The sequence below is a fragment of the Bos javanicus genome, chromosome 16 (assembly GCF_032452875.1).
Source record: "Bos javanicus breed banteng chromosome 16, ARS-OSU_banteng_1.0, whole genome shotgun sequence".
Taxonomy (NCBI): Eukaryota; Metazoa; Chordata; class Mammalia; order Artiodactyla; family Bovidae; genus Bos; species Bos javanicus.
The window spans coordinates 53,251,035-53,267,714 of NC_083883.1; the positions used below are offsets into that span (position 1 = coordinate 53,251,035).

General features: G+C 50.3%; 1 protein-coding gene across 2 annotated transcripts in view; it reads right to left on the bottom strand.

Moving 5' to 3' along the window:
• KAZN (kazrin, periplakin interacting protein) overlaps positions 1-16,680 on the bottom strand; it is a 1,344,061-nt gene that overhangs the window by 171,727 nt on the left and 1,155,654 nt on the right. The window contains exon 1 of one of the 2 annotated variants that reach the window (XM_061383222.1): positions 1,046-1,528. The exons of the other annotated variant lie outside the window; for it this stretch is intronic. Within the exon in view, the coding sequence (XP_061239206.1) occupies positions 1,046-1,253 (208 nt within the window). The 5' untranslated portion in view covers positions 1,254-1,528. Of the gene's footprint in view, positions 1-1,045; positions 1,529-16,680 lie in introns of those variants that run through there. 2 annotated transcript variants of the gene reach the window in all.

Below are 16,680 nucleotides of genomic sequence, written 5' to 3' on the forward strand. Positions count from 1 at the left end.
AAGCTTGCTGCCTGGGAGAGGCATTCTGGTGCCAAACCAGACAGAATTTGAAATTCCAGTACCAGGGCTTCAGGGCTTTGGGACTTGGGCAAGTCCCTTAAACTCCAGCCTTTTCTGATCTCATCTTCCTGGAGATAACAGCCTCACTGCCAAGGTCGTAATAAGATTTTAAGACACTGCAAGTAAATTACAGGAACACATGGGTGTTCAAGAAATAATGAATAATCATGTGGTCCACCTATTCCCCACCCCCCACCCCATTTTTCCTAGAAAAAGTATTCGAACTTCAAACTGATGATGACAGTCTTCTCGGAAGCCCTTCGTCTTCCAGCTTCCTACCCTAGAATCTGGAGAATCCAGGGGTTCCTGTGACCCACCTTCCATGACCTAACTTGAGCTGGGGAGGAACCAGCTGAGGCCGGAACAGAATGGAACCGGAGCATCCACTCGGAACCTTTAACGCTCAAACGCTGTTCTCCGCTTGGGGCGGATTAGCCAAAGATACATAATTAGACCATTGCATTTGTGTCTCCTCCGCGGCAATTTCTCTTTCTGTCTTAGTCGTTCAAGTGTAGGAGAAATCTCTTCGCTCCTAGCAAAGGCGAGTCATCACTTTCGTCTGCGAAGGGCGGCGGGAAGGCAGCGCTCCCCTCGGCACTTGATGGGCTTGCCAGGTGGGTTGCCTCCCCAACTCACCGCGAGGTTGGCCCCATTCCCACGCTTCCCAGAACAGGCACGGGATCCGACCCAGACCCGGGTCTCCCGGCGCCGCGGGATCGCACAGCTCCCGTGGCCTTGACCTCCCTCGGCAGCTCCCTACGGGGCTCTGCCGGAAAGCCGCCGAGCCCCGAAAACCCCAGGCTGAGGACTAACTCCGCGTCCCGCGCGTCTCCTCCTGCACCCCGGCCGGCGCTCGGGGCTCCGGGTGCGGCGAGAACTTTGCCACCAGCGGCTGCCGGATCCCGGTCGGGAGCGCCCCCGCGCGCCCGGCCCGGCGCTCCCGGGCCTCCGGCCGCGGCGCCCTCCCCTCTCGGCGCGCACCTACCCGGCTGGCTGTAGTCGCCATCCGCTCGAGCTGAGGGTGCCCCGGCGCGGGGCCGATCGCTCGATCCCGCCGCGTCCGCACTCGGCTCGCAGACTGCGGGCCCCGGGGGGCGCGCCGGCCCGGGCCCTGCCCCGCAGGAAGGCGCCGGCTCGCCCTGCGCCGCGAGCTGGCGGACGCGCTCCCAGGTGCCAGAGTCGGCGGCCCGCATGCCGCGTGCCCGGGGGGCGCTGCCCGCGGCGGCGCGGGGGGCTCCGACAGCGGGCGCCGGGCTCACAGCCCGCGGGGTCGTCGCCGCATCGGGGCGCAGCCGAGCGCCGCCCCGGCCGCCCGCCCGGCGGCCCGCGCGAGCCGGACCAGGGCTCTCCGTCCGGCCGGACGCCCGGCTGTCCGCTGCCGCCGCACGCGAGGAATTCGGCCGCCGAGTCTCTCACGTGGGAACGACTCTCACTCCCGCGGCTCCTCCTCCCGCTCCTTCCGGGCTGGCGAGCACCGCCGCTCGCCCCGCCCCCGACCCCGCCCCCGGCCCCTCCGCGACGCCCAGACTCGCCCCAAGGCCGGGCAGAGCGCCGCGACGCCCCTTTGTGCGCCGGACCCTGGCCACTCAATACGTTCCCAGCATGGTCATTCCTAGAGAAACTCAGGGTTCGAAAGAAGGGCAGTGTCACAGCGCTTGGGAGTGACAGGCCTGAATCCAGGTAGCCCAGCCTGCATGTGTCTCTCTACTTTTCTGACACCCTTGGGACAGCCTTGCCGGAGAGCTGAAGTCCCAGCAAGTGGCCGGGAGAGGGCGGAAAAGCAGGCAGGAAAAGGGGTGGGCCCTCTGGGACACTTCCTTCACTCACCTGGACTGTGCGGCCCGTCCTGCTTTAAGTGCACGCAGTACTGAGCGCAAGGGCTTATGCCAATGGGGAGGAAAACTGATACGGCCCATAGCCGTGAGGAAGCACTGGCAGGGGACCCTATGTCTGCACCTCAATCCTCCGTCTCAGCTTCTCCATCTATAAAATGGGACATCAGGACTTCCCACCCATCATCAGTGCTAGGTATGAACTCCCCTCTGGTGGGTGGGGAGGGGGGCATGTGGCAAGTGAAGCGGTTCCAGGGAAGACCAGGGTCTGGGGCCCTGCCCTGTGGGTTATTAGGCCAGCCCAGCTCTGTAGGAGGTGACACACTGAAGGGGCTGCAAATCCGAGCCCACCCCCTCCAGTGGGTGCTCCCGTGGCTGGCGGAGTTCGCTGTAAAGTGAACCCAGCAGCTCTGAACCCCCTTTGATCTGGGGATTATGATACTCTTTAGAAGGACTAATTATCTCCTTACAGCCCCAGGAGGCAGGTCCCATAGACATGGGAAGGTGAGGCTACCTGGCTGGGTGAGGAGTCACACACTTTCTCTGGTGTCCTCAGCCTCCCGCTCCAGGCAGCATGCACCCCAGTTCCTCCAGACCTGGCTCAGTCACCTATGGATTCCACTGGCCCACACCTGAGCTCTGGGAACTTCTAGGTCCTGGCATATGGCTCTCTGACCAGTGATGGGAACCAAATTTCCGCCCCGCCCCTACCCGGTACAAGTCTGGCTGCCTCAGATCCTCTGGCCCTGTCTAATGGAACCCCCGGCTGTTCAGTGGAGAGCGGACAGGTACATAAAATCTTAGTGATGCTCCCAACTGGGGAAGAAAACCATCCATGGGGTTAAATGCCCATACCGCTCTGGGAGAGGGAAACTGACCCCATACCAAGTGACAAGAGATGCTGGGAATCCCCCATGTCCTCTGCCTTTGCTGGGAAAAATGGCAGAACAGAACAAAAGAAAGATCACTCTGAGCCCTCATGGGAGGAGAAGCTGGGAGGGTCTTTCATTCTGGAGACATCTGGTCCTGGAGACTCTGTTTTGGACTGAGGGAGAAGGGACAACAGGGACTGCTTTGGTGTGCTTTATAAGGCATTTAGGTTGTTCTTTTTACTTAGAAAGTCTTTGCATATTAAACTCATAGGGAGGTTCTTCTCTTCTACAAAGAAACACGCTCTTTCCCATATTTCTTGAAGTACATGGAACTCTTGGTCAGTCTCCTATTTTTCCCTTTTTTCACAGAAACATTCACTTCCCTCTTCACTTCGTAAGGAGGACACAGCAGTACAAGCACGGATATGAGCACTTGCTACTTGGATTCAATGTCAGGGAGACCTTAGGGAGTGGCAGGGACTGTGGCAAACAGGAGGGTTAGGGTTAGAGTTAGAGGAGGCAGTAGATGGTTGTCATACAGGAATTTGGCTCCAGCATTACCAGAGGTTCCATTTTTTGTTCGTTTTTTCTGGAGCTACTAGGAATGTGAATTTTGATGTGAAACGTAAGTTTGAAATATTGGCAACTTTTTAAAACCTAAGAAGAAAGAGGAGAAAGAACAACGAGGTCAATATGTCTAGAAGTTTCTGTTTGGCTCACTGGCCACAGGTGCTCACTGGTCTTCTAGAGTCTGCACATGTTTGCTACTGACATTTCAATGATCCAAGCTATTTCTCAAGCTCCCAACCCTGGGGAGTTTCTGCTGCTCTCCTTTCTCAGCAAAGTTTGGCCTGGCTCATGTGTGTGTGTGTGTGTCCCACACACTCAGGACTAGGACTTCATATGGCATTTGGGCCTACCTGCCCTCACTTTCTGGGATTTTCTGATGACCCAGGCCTCCCCTAGTCAACTTCAGCCTCTCTGTCTCCCTGTTCACAACTCTACTAGCAGGCAAATCTGTGACAGCAGCGGCAGCCTGCAGCCTTCCAGAAAACCATCCATCTGCCTTGAGTGGGAGGTCTTTCCTCTTCGAGGTATGTTTCTGATTATGAGGATGTCCTGGGCTCAGGAGACATTTCTGCTTAACTCTGCAACAGGAAATGCGGGAGCCAGGGAATGACAGCCCGTTTTCCAGGAATGGTACCTCCAGGGTGGTTTGCATTGAAGACTCCAAGACCTGGCTGGCTTCTGAATGTGCCGCCTTGCAGAAGGGCCCTGCACTGGGGTTTTGTCATCACTTTGACATTCTTAAATTAGTTTTGAACTAGGGGCCTCACACGTTCATTTTGCATTGGGACCCACAAATTATGTAGCTGGGCCTTCTCCTAGAAGACCTGCTGGCCTGCCTGGGGGATGCTGAGAATTGATGTTGGAGACAGCTGGGCCTGAGGTTTGGCTCTCTCTGTCCCTCTGGGTACACCGTGTCCAGCCTCTGTAAGGCAGTGGGAAAGGAGGATTTTGGGTGAGGAGAAAGGCTATAGGAATTGTCCCCTCCAGTCCTCCTGACTACTCATAAGGAGCAAAGGCATAGTGAGAATTCAAAGTAGGGAGGGTGGGGGTGGGGATTGGCAACCCAGCCCAAGGGTTGGGAGGCTGCTCTAGTTAAAAGCTTTGAGGCCAGACAGTGTCCCCATGACCCTGACCTCAGGCCAACAGGGCACCACCAAAGAAAACAGAGGCTGGGGATCAGGGACATCAGGGGTCAGTGCAATTCCCATTCACAGCGCCTCTTCATTCCCAAGGAAACTTCCTTTAGATCACAGGAGCAAGAGATGTGACAAGATATATTTGACTTAAGGAACAGAACCCAGAAATCTTATATTTAAAACCCCACTATATTCAATATCTGCTTGAAGTTGAATATTTGAATCCACTGGAATTTTTGAGGGTTTTTTTTTCTTGACTATGTCTTTAGTATTTGTAGAAGAGGTTTAACTGATATCTTCTAGCCAAAATTACTCTCTTCAAACACCTGGCACTAAGAGAAGGTAGCAACAGTGGATTCTCAAGACTGTACTGTTTTGTCTGTAACACCCTCGTGAATTCCTGGAGTCTGGAGACCTTGGTAGTAATCCCCTAGCTGTGTGTACCTGTGGAAAAGGGTCCTTCTGTCTCTGCATCTAAGCGCCCTCACCGGCAAAAGCAAAACGAAGGGCTGGATTAGCAGAGGAGGGTGTTCCCAGCTCTGCCCAATATGGGTGAGTGGGTCTATTTTAATCCTTCTCATGGTGGCTGTGGGGGTATGTGTGTTTTGTGTGTGTTGCTAGTAGTGATAGCAAGTGTATTCGTTATCTATTGCTGCGTGACAAATCACCCCAAATTGCAGAGGCTTGAGACAACAAGCATTTATTATCTGTCAGTTTCTGTGGGTCAGGAGACCAGGGTGGCCTAGCTGGGTGCCTCAGGTTTAGGGCTTCTGGGTAGACTGCCGGCAAGGTGTCAGCCAGGGCTCCATTCAACTTAGGGCTCTCCTTGGGGAGCAACTACTCCCTAGCAAGACTCAGTTTCTTGTGTTGGACTGAGACCCTCCACACCTCCTTGGCTCTGGGCCCTGAAGCCACAACATGTCGCTCTGGCCTCCTCCAGCCATGTCTTCAAGCTCACTTTTTTGAAGGTTTACTTTGTATGAAGCACCGTTCAGGGCTTCCCTGGTGGCTCAGTGGTAAAGCCACCACTGAGCTCAGTGGAGCTCAATGGAGCTCAGTGGCTCCATTCTTGGCCATAGAGCTGTAGATCTTCTCGAAAAATTGCAGCTTGCTTCCACCTTGGGCTCCAGGAAAGAGCAAGAGAGGGCATGCACAAGATGGAGACTGCTGTCTCTGTAACCTAATTTTTAAAACAATACTTTTTATTTTGTATTGGGGTCTAGCCAATTAACAATGTTGTGATAGTTTGAGATGGACAGCAAAGGGACTCAGCCATATATGTCCACGTGTCCATCCTCACCCAAACTCCCCTCCCATCCAGCTGCCACTTGGCACTGAGCAGAGTTCTCCCTATGTGATACAGCAGGTCCTTGTTGGTTACCCATTTTAAATATAGCAGTGTGTACATGCTGATCACAAACTTCCTAATTGTCTCTTCCTCCATCCTTCCTCCCTGGCAACCATAAGTTCATTCTCTAAGCTTGTGAGTCGGTTTCTGTTTTGTAGATAAGTTCATTTGTCTCATGGTTTTAGATTCTGCATATAAGGGATGTCATAAGGTATTTCTCCTTTTTTGTCTGACGCTGTAACTTAATCTTGAACATGGCATCCATCACCTTTCCCCTGTTCTGTTCATTAGAAGGGAATCACTAGGTGGATGGGAGGGGTGACAAGACAGTGTGACCACCAGGAGGCAAGGATCCATGAAGGCCATCCAGGATGCTGCACACCCCCGGAGGCTGGGGACACATTCTCTGGAGGCAGAGAGACCAGGACTCAAATCCCAGCTCTGACACACACGAGTGTACAATCTAGAACACACGATTTTAGCCCAGAAGCCTTGGGCTCCTCATCTGTCAGATGGAGGTGATTGTGGTCATTACTTTGCAGGGTTGTGGTAGGAGGTTTTTGGACATGCAGAGCTCTGAATGGTGCTTGTTGTTGTCATCGCTAAGTTGCATCCAACTCTTTTGTGACCCCATGAACTGTAGCCCGCCAGGCTTCTCTGTCCATGGGATTCTCCAGGCAAGAATACTGGAGCAGGTTGTCATTTCCTTCTCCAGGGGATCATTCTGACTCGGGGATCGAACCCACATCTCCTGCATTTGCAGGTAGATTCTTTACCACTGAGCCACCGGGGAAGCCCTGAATGGTGCTTTGTACAAAATAAACCCTCAAAAAAGTGAGCTTGAAGACATGGCTGGAGGAGGCCAGAGTGACGTGTCTTTTGTTTTTGAGCCAGATAAGCACTCTGCTATCTCCATGGAGATCTACAGCTTGTGATCTATTTCACAGAAGTCCTTCCAGCAGGCCCCAGGATGCCTCTGTGGCCAAGGCCACCGTGGGGATGGTACCAATATCTTCTTTACTTGGCCATCCCCGTAGGACCCTGGGGCACAGGTGCAGTGGGAAGGATTAGACTGGTATTTTCCCCTCAAACCTTCTTAGACCTCAGCCCTTGGAGGCTGGAGGATTTTACCCCCTGTCCATCCTGCCATCTGTCCTGGGGAGGCCTTCTTGGCTGGAGACTTTTGTGTGCCTGTCATGGGATCACCGATACCTTTGCTGATCTTTCCTGGGCCCCAAACGACCTGTCGAGGATCTTGATCCTCTCTGGAGGTTTCCAAAGGACCTGCCCTGGAGGCAGATGCTTATCCCAGATCCAGACATTGAAGTGTTTTCACCAAGTACAGCTGGCCTCCGTGCCCTGCCTGTCAGACCATCTTGTATCCCAAATTAGATTCTGAATTGCACCAAAAGGAAAAATTCCTTCCTCATCCAGAAGCCACATCTCTCCCATTTTCTCTAAGGCTCTTTTGAGCAAGTTCTTATCAAACAGAGAGGTTTCTACAGAAAGTTGAAATGTTGCAGCTTATTCAGGATCATTGGGCTTCCCGGGTGGCTCAAGTGGTAAAGAATCTGCCTGCCAATTCAGAAGACGCAAGAGACATGGGTTTGATCCCTGAGTCTGGAAGATTCCCTGGAGAAGGAAATGGCAACCCACTCCAGTATTCTTGCCTGGAAAATCCCACGGAGAGAGGAGCCTGGTGGGCTACAGTCTACGGGGTCCCAAAGAGTTGGACATGACTTAGCAACTGAACACACACAGCATTCAGAATAAATAACAATAACATCAAAATACTATGACTTCTAATAATAATATTGGCAAACATTTACATAGTGCTTACTATATAACCTTCCCAACAATTCTGAGAATTATATGTACTATTATTATCATCCTCATTTTACAAATTTTACGAACAGACACAGAAGTTGAGTCATTTACCCAAAGGCACACAGCCATTAAGTGATGTAGGCAGGACTCAAGCTTAATGTAGTCTGGCTGCAGAGTCTGGGCTAATAACCATCAAGCTACCTTGGTAACAATGTCATTGACTGAGCCCTTACTTCACCCCAGGGACTGTCCTTTCTAGCTCATTCAACCCTGCACCCTATCCCCATGTCCCAGATGAGAAAACTGAAGTTTAGGGAAGACAAAGGGACTTATCCCAGGTGATGTGGCTGGTAAACGCGGGGTTGGGATTCTAACCCTCAGAAATGAGGGGTGTTCTCTGGTAGAATACCTTGCACCACAGGGTTATGGAGAATTGTGGGCATAGTGGAATGGTCAACCCTTCCATGATTAACTCCTGAAGTCAGGAAGACTTCAGGGAACCCTCAGCAGGCATCTGGGGATGGGGCCTCTGCTGCCCCCAGTGGCCACTGGCAGTACTTCCCCTTCCTCAACTGGGGTCCTCAACTGGGGTCCTCAACTGGGGCTGTTGGTTCCTGGGAACAGGACCACTAGGTTCACCACCACAATTTTCAGGCCCCATGTCTCCATGTCCTATGTGTGAGTCAAGAGACACAGAGGCTGTGGGCCAGTGAGTGCCCAAGATAAGAATAATGTTTACTGGGACTTCCCCGGTAGTCCAGTGGTTAAGAATCTGCCTTGCAACGCAGGGGGCTGCATGATTGATCCCTGGTCAAGGAACTAAGATCCCACATGCACCAGAGCATCGAGTCCACGTGCCACAATCAGGGAGTCCCTGTGCTGCAGCAAAAATCCCACAGGATGCAACCAAGATACCTCAAGTGCTGCCTCTAAGACGTGATGCAACCAAATTAATTAATTAATTTTAAAATAAAGAATAATGTTTACTGAGCCCTTCCACCTCTGTACCAGGCACCCTGTTATGTACTCATTATTGTTCAGTTGCTAAGTCATGTCTGACTCTGTGACCCCATGGACTGCAGCATACCAGGCTTCCCTGTCCTTTACTATCTCCCTGAGTTTGCTCAAACTCATGTCCAGTGAGTCATTCTCATTACTTCAATGTTACAATTTAATTTATTGGCGCACAGATAGAATCATCATTGTTAAGGGTTATTTATAGTATTTGGTTGGGCTTCTCAGGTGGCTCAGTGGGTAAAGTATCCATCTGCAATGCAGGAGAAGTGTTCAATCCCTGGGTTGGGAAGATCCTCTGAAGAAGGAAACAGCAACCCATTTCAATATGGAGAATTCCATGGACAGAGGAGCCTGGTGGGCTACAGTTCACAGGGTTGCAAAGAGTTGGACATGACTGAAGTGACTGAGCACCCAGGCACACATAATATTAGATGGAGCACTTTATACATATTAGTTTATTTTAATTCTCACAACACTGTGTAAGTACTCTCACAATCCTCATTTTATCAGTGAGGAAGCCAAGGAACAGAGAGTTTCTGTAGCTTGCCTGAAGTCACACAGTACAATAGGATGAAGCCAGGAGTTACAAGCAGGCAATTCTGCCTCCAGAGCCAGTTTTCTTAATTATTATGCCACTATTTTGTATTATTATAAAAATTATCATTTTTCTGATCTTACAGTTGAAGAAACCGAGGCTTAGATAGGTGGAAGGCTTTGTCTAAGATCACACAGCTGGTAAGTTTAGACTCAGTATTTCAACCATGTCTGTCTTCGTTTATTCAATCATTGACTCAACAAACACTGACTGTGTACCAACCATGTGCTAGGCACCGTCCTGAGCTCCGGCTGTAAAGCACCATGCAGGTTAGCGTGCCACGGGCACCCGGGGTCTACCAGCATGTGACACCACGTGGTGGGCGGCCATTTCCTTCTCCAGGGGATCTTCCTGACCCAGGGATCGAGTCCTTGTCTCCTCCATCTCCTGAACTGGCAGGCAGGTTCTTTACCACTAGTGCCACCTGGGAAGCCAAGAAGAAAGTGTTCTCCCTTCCTGGAAACAGGAAGGACCTGGATTCCTAGATCACCCCTCTCCCAGCTTCATCTCCACAGCAATTATCTGCAGAATGGCTCTTAGAACATGGAAAAGAACACCAATTAGACTTGGGAGAGCTTGCAAGGGTCTGCGGCATGGAGTTCTACACTGCTCTTTCAGAGTTGGGCAAGTCAGACCACCTTCCTGGGGCCTCAGTTTCCCCACCAGTGAAATGGGGATAAGAACACTTGCCTGTCTCTCCACAACTGTCCTGTGAAGAACAAAAGAGACCAGGGGTAGGAAAGCCCACGTAACTGCAGAAGGCCAAACAGATAGCCGGGCTGCAGGGCCCATTCAGTTAGGGAACCATTTGCTTATTTCCTTGTTTATTTCACTGGGTCCACCCACATGTGCCATGAGTCCACTCCTGTCTTAGATACTATGGGGAAGGTCCCTGAGTGTAGTCAACCTGGATATTCAGATGAGACAGGAGAATTGCTGGCTTTGATTTATCTGTTTATCTGTTGATTTATCTGTTTATCTGTTCAAAGAAAAAGCTGGCTTTGATTATGACTTTGATTATGACTGTCTGTGCTGCAGAGGCCTTATCTCTGGGGCAGTGATGAGTCCTTCCCCAGGGAAACAAAATTGTCCCAAAGCCCAGGCTAGCAAACAGCTTCAAGATTTGTGCATGCAGGAGAACTGAGGGCGAGAGATCTTGGCCTGGCCTGTCTCTTTAAGGTTTAAGGTGCCAATCTCTCCTAAAGCAACTGCTGTCACAGTGGCCACAAGCAAGTTGGAACCATGGAGAAAGACCCTTGTGCAAAGGCCTGGATCTTTCCCGTGAAGGTCTCTGTTGTTCAGTCACTCAGTCATGTCTAACTCTTTGCCACCCTATGGACTACAGCACACCAGGCTTCCCTGTCCTTCACCATCTCCCCGAGCTTGCTCAAATTCATGTCCATTGAGTCGGTGATGCCATCCAACCATCTCTGAGCTACCTGCAAACAGTAATTAGGCATCTCAACATCGAGGTGGGGTTTATCTGTTCAAAGAAAAAGCTGGCTTCTCCCTCTGAGGGGGAAAAAAAAAAGTCCAGAGGAGCTCAGATATTTGCCTAGAGACACACAGCAAATCAGGGGCCCAAGTAGACTGACCTCAGAAAGCCCTAAAGCAGTGGTTCTCAAAGTGGCGTCCCTGAACCAGCTGTATCAGCACCCTTCCTGTGCATTTTTGAGAAATGTAAATCCTTTTCCCCACCCCCACCTCCTGAGTCAGAAATTCCTGGGGTGAGGCCTGACAAGTCTTTCAACAGCCCTCTCCAGGTAACCCTGACGCTGATAAAGGTGAGGGCCACCGCCGTTGCCTGGAGCAAGGAGTGCTAGTTCTTCATGTCCTTCTGAGTGGGTGGGGAGGAATGAGGCCGTGGAGTGTAGTGCCAGTTTCTCAGTGGCTGTATGACCCACTTGGGTGATCTTGCCTGGAGAATTCCATGGACAGAGAAGGGAATCATACACGGCTGAGCAACTAACACAGACACACACACAGACACAGACACAGACACACACACACACACACACACACCGCGGTTACATAACTACCCCTCCCCCACCCCGATGGCTTTTTGCACGCAGAGTGTGAACCCTGGGGCCCTCCCTAGTTGGGAGGCCACCTGCCTGGGCTCCAGGAGGCCTGTCCACACATGCCCCAGGCTGCTTTCCTGTAATTATGGGCTTTACCTGCCTGCTCAGCCAGAGCCGACTCCAGGCTTCTCCCACCCTGTAGGCAGAGCTCGCACAGCCTAAGTCAGCACCGCACAGCAGATAAAGGGTTCTGTGGCTGCAAGGCCTCCAGCAAAGCCAGGAATGGGCCTGACGCTGCCCCCAGCGGCCCCTGTGTGGGCCAAGCCAAGGAGGAAGAACGTTTTGCACCCTGGACATCAGGATGTAACCTTAGGCCCTGGTCTCTAGGTTCTCAGGGTAGAAATTGTCCATGGCCCCTAATCCCACAGGGACTAATTAGAACTTATTCTAAATTCTTCTTTTCCCAGAATTGTCCTTTTAATATCTTTGGCACTTGTTTTTGGGAGGCAGATTTGTTGAACAGATATGTAGGAAGGACAGTCATTTTCCCCGTGAAGTTTCTCATTGAAATAAACAAGCAGAAATATGTTTCTAATGTAAAAAGAGCTGCATTCTTTTTGTTTTTAAAGACCCAACCTTTGAAAGTAGGATGTTTCTCTCGGATGAGAGGCCCACTGGAGGGATGTTCTGAGGTTCCTGGGATGAAGATCAACCCTGCCTCCCCTGTAAATTCAGGGCGGGGACAGGTTTTTTTTTTTTAATATAAATTTATTTATTTTAATTGGAGGCTAATTACTTTACAATACTGTATTGGTTTTGCCATACATCAGCATGAATCCGCCACGGGTGAACACGTGTTCCCCATCCTGAACCCCCCCTCCCTCCTCCCTCCCCATAGGGTTTTAAATTGACACATGCCCATGGCACGAGGCATGCAACAAGCGCTCAAGTTTGCAGACTGATGGAAAGATCCCAAGTTCTGGCTCAGGACCTCCCAGTTGCCTTGTGCTGAACTTAACAAGCCCCTTCCCATTTCTCCTGTGAAAAGTGTCTTAACAAATACTAGCTGCCTTTCACTGTGGGCCCAGGGGTAAGATGGGCCCTCTAGTGGTTTCATTTCATTTAATCCCTCAACTGCCCTCTTAAGAGAGGGATCCTGTTATGATACCCATTTTAAAGTAGGGTAAACTGAGGGTAAGAGAAGCGAGCAGAGGTTGCAAACTGGTAGCCCTGGAGCCAGCTAGGGCCTATAAATGTGTTTTCTTTTCCTAGCACTCCAATAGAAGGCATTTAAAACACCAGTGGCCAACATTTAAAACTGAGGAAAATTTATACCAAAAAAATCAGCTATTTAGCTTTATTTTGGAAAAATCAGGAGGCCAGGTGATAGAACCCCCATTCCAGCCCACATGGTAACAGTGTGTCCGCCGCCTAGGTGTCCTAAGCATGGAGTCCACAACCACTGGTCTTAAACCACAGTTGGTGACAGGCAAAGCCAGTGCTTGTCTGAGTGTCTGTCTATCTGCCACACTGTGCTTCTCACCAGCGCCCACTTCCGGAATAGCCCGATGCTAGATCAGAAGGAGCACTGGTCAGGGAGTCAGGAGATGTCGGTGTTCGTTCTGTTGTCTAGGTGACCTTGGGCCTCAGTTCCCCCGTCTATACAATTAGGAGGTTGGATAAAAAGATCTCCCAGAACCCCTCCACTCCTATCAGCTTAAGGGAGGCTCCTCTCAGTTGCAGAGCACCCTGGGAAACTGCCCGAGGGTTGCAGATGGGCCACGTGCAGGCTTGCCCACCTGAGCCATCTTATGGCCATGAACCTGTGGGCAGGATTGAATTTTTTTCTTTTTTAAAAATTCTTTTTTTTTTTTAACAGTAGGCTCTTGTTAGTTATCTATTTTATTTATTTTAAAATTTATTACCTTATTTATTAATTTATGGCTCTGCTGGGTCTCACTAACCCAGAACTTTGCCACAGGCACTAGCAGGGCCAACAGTCTGACTCTTCCTAGTGATAGAATGGTGGATTCCACTCTTGGAACAACCTCCAGCATCCATAACCCAATTGCACAGAGAAAAGAGTCCATCAGGGTGACCCAGACTCCCCGCTCTGACATGCAGGATTCCTGAGCTGGGAGGTGGAACCAGCTTGTCCCTGCCTAGGTCAGTCTGAGGACAAGAATGCCCGTTGGGCACTGGGGGCCAGCTGGGACTCTGTGCTGCCAAGATGAAATACTCATTTAAGTCCCAGGAACAGAGAGCATTCATCCTGCCTTCTCTTTCTTCATCCTATAAACATGTGACAGAGGAGGAAACTGAAGCTCAGAGAGGGCGAATGATTGCTCAAGGTCACGCAGCAAATCAATGCCAGGGTTGGATGAGAGCTCAGGCTTCTTGATCCCCTTCCAGGGGTACTTGCCATATTCTCTGTCACTTGGGAATTTAGAACCTTCCACTTCTTTGGAATTGGGCTGGAGGAGCCCGTGTGGGCACAGAGACTATCTGTGTGGTCCAGAGTCCTAGTGTGGGGTTTGTGCATAGTGCCTGAGACATAAACCACTGCAGAGAGAATGGGGACCCTCTGGCCTCAGAGGTATGAGCTGCCTGAAGCTTCTAGGATGGAAGTTCAGTCCATAGGAAAGGTTGCAAAACTCACAGACATATTCTGGTTTTCCCACATGTTTTAAAAAGAATTCATATTAGTTGCCAACATTCAAGAAACAGGGAATTTTTTTTTTAATTCTTTTTTTTTTTTCCCCTTACAGTAGGCTCTTGCTGCTGCTGCTGCTGCTGCTGCTAAGTTGCTTCAGTCGAGTCCGACTCTGTGTGACCCCATAGATGGCAGCCCACCAGGCCCCGCCGTCCCTGGGATTCTCCAGGCAAGAACACTGGAGTGGGTTGCCATTTCCTCCTCCAATGCATGAAAGTCAAAAGTGAAAGTGAAGTCGATCAGTCGTGTCCGACTCTTAGCTCTTATTAGTTATTTATTTTTGGCTGTGCTGGGTCTTCGTTGGTGTGCAGGTTTCAGTTGCAGTGAATGGGGGCTACTCCAGTTGCAGTGTGGGGGCTTCTCCTTCAGTGGCTTCTCTTGTTGCAGAGCGTGGGCTCTACAGAGCGCTGGTTTCAGTAGTTGCCGAACATGGGCTTTAAAGTGCAGGCTCAGTAGTTGTGGTGCATGAGCTTAGCTGCTCCTTGGCATGTGGGATCTTCCCGGATCAGGGATAGAACTCATGTCTCCTGTATTGGCAGGTGGATTCTTTACCACTGCGCCACCAGGGAAGCCTTGGTTACCTATTTTAAATATAGCAATGTGTACATGTCAGTCCCAAACTCCCAGTCTATTCCTCCCCTCCAACTCTTCCCCACTGGTAACCAACCGTACATTCATTCTCTAAGTCTGTGAGTCTGTTTCTGTTTTGTAAATAAGAATCAGGGAATTTCATGTAAAAGATAGGACTTCTGGCTTCTTTTGAAGAGTTTCAAGATATGGCAAAAGCTGGACCACATTTCCACCTGGCTGTGATGGGCAGGAGGTGGGTACGCTCCTGCTCATTCACCATCTCAACCACTCTTCCTGGTCTCTGTGACCTCCCTGCATGTAGGTTTGGGGGATTCAGGCTCCCCCTCTGCACCCTCCCATGCTAAAGTCGCCCCTTGCTCATCTTGGCCACCCCTGGGGAAATTCTGGTTATCATTGGTTCTCAATGTGGGGCAGCTTTGCCCCATAGGGGACATTGGGCCATGCCTGGAGACATTTCTGTTTGTCACAATGAGAGAGGGGAGTTACTACCAGCATCTAATGGGTAGAGGCTGGGGATGTTGCAAAACATCCTACGATGCACAGGACAGTCCCCACAACAAAGAATTATTGGGCCCCAAACATCAGTAGTGCTGAGGTTGAGAAACTGAGCTGAATCCAAATAGCCCTGGGCCAGGAACCGGATCCTAAGAGGGAGGGTCACCCATGCTGGAAATGATAGCACTCTGAGCATCGTGTTAGGCAGGGCGGGAGAAAGCTGGGATGTGTAAAATGTGGCCTTGGCTCTCTGAGGGCATGGGGGTGGGAGGTGGCCAGCTGAAGAGGAGGCACCAAGAAGTGCAGAGGAGGGGCTCCCCCCACCAGATATATCCACAGAGTCTTGAGGGCAGAGATCAGGCTGGGCAGAGATGAGGAGGGGAGCATTTTGGGCAGAGGAAACAGCCTAAACAAAGGTATGGCGGCAGTAACAGACACAGGGGCACACATCCGAGACGAGGTGGCTTCTGTTAGGTGGGAAGGGTACTGGGTGGGAAGCAAGGGCTTGATGTTGGAGGAGGAGACTGTGGGCAGGGTGTAAAGGCTCTCTAAGTCCAGCTTGTAAGGTTTCTAAGTCAAGCCTGGGAGAGAGAGGGCAACCCTTGGGGAATCCTTGCAAACCTAGAGGAATATTAACTTTGTGACCTTGGAGGAATCGCTTAAATTCTCAGAGCCTCAGTTTCTTTACCTGTTCAATGGAATAATAAGAGTACTAACAGTTATCTCACATAGAACTTACCATGCAGAACTTCAGTACCAGGTACTGAATTATATGTGATGAATTTAATCCTCATAGAAGTCCTATAAAGTATATACTACGATTATTCCCAATTCTATAGTGAGGAAACTTTGAGATATGAGTGGTAAATTAACTTTAACTTTCCCAAGGATACTACTAATAAGGAAAGAATGTGAGATTTGAACTCAGGCAGTCTGGTTCCAGCACATGGTCTTCTTTTTTTAAATTAAACTTTGCATTTTATATTGGGGTATTGGTGATTAGAGCTTCCCTAGTGACTCAGAAGGTAAAGAATTTGTCTGCAATGTGGGAGACCTGGGTTCGATCCCTGGGTCAGGAAGATCTCCTGGAAAAAGGAATGGCTACCCACTACAGTATTCTTGCCTGGAGAATCCCACGGACAGAGGAGCCTGGCAGGCTGTAGTCCATGGGGTTGCAAAGAGTCAGACACGACTGAGTGACTAAGCACTCACTTAGAGCTGATTAACAGACAATGTTATGATAGCTTCAGGTGAATAGCAAGGGGACTCAGCCATATATACACATGTATCCATTCTCCCCCAAACTCGCCTCCCATCCAGGATGCCACATAACATTGAACAGAGTTTCCTGTGCTATAGAGTAGGTCCTTCTTGGGTATCCATGTTAAATATATACATGTTAATATACACATCCATGTTAAATATACACACATAAACAGTGTGTATGTGTCTATCTCAAACTTCCTAACTCTTGCTTCTCTGAATCCTTCCCCCTAGCATAGCACATACTCTTAACTGTTGTGCTGTTGTGTCTCTAGAACATTCTAGGTGAGTTGTCCTCAAGAGTAAATGAAATAAAGCAGGCAGATCCTGGCACAGAGTT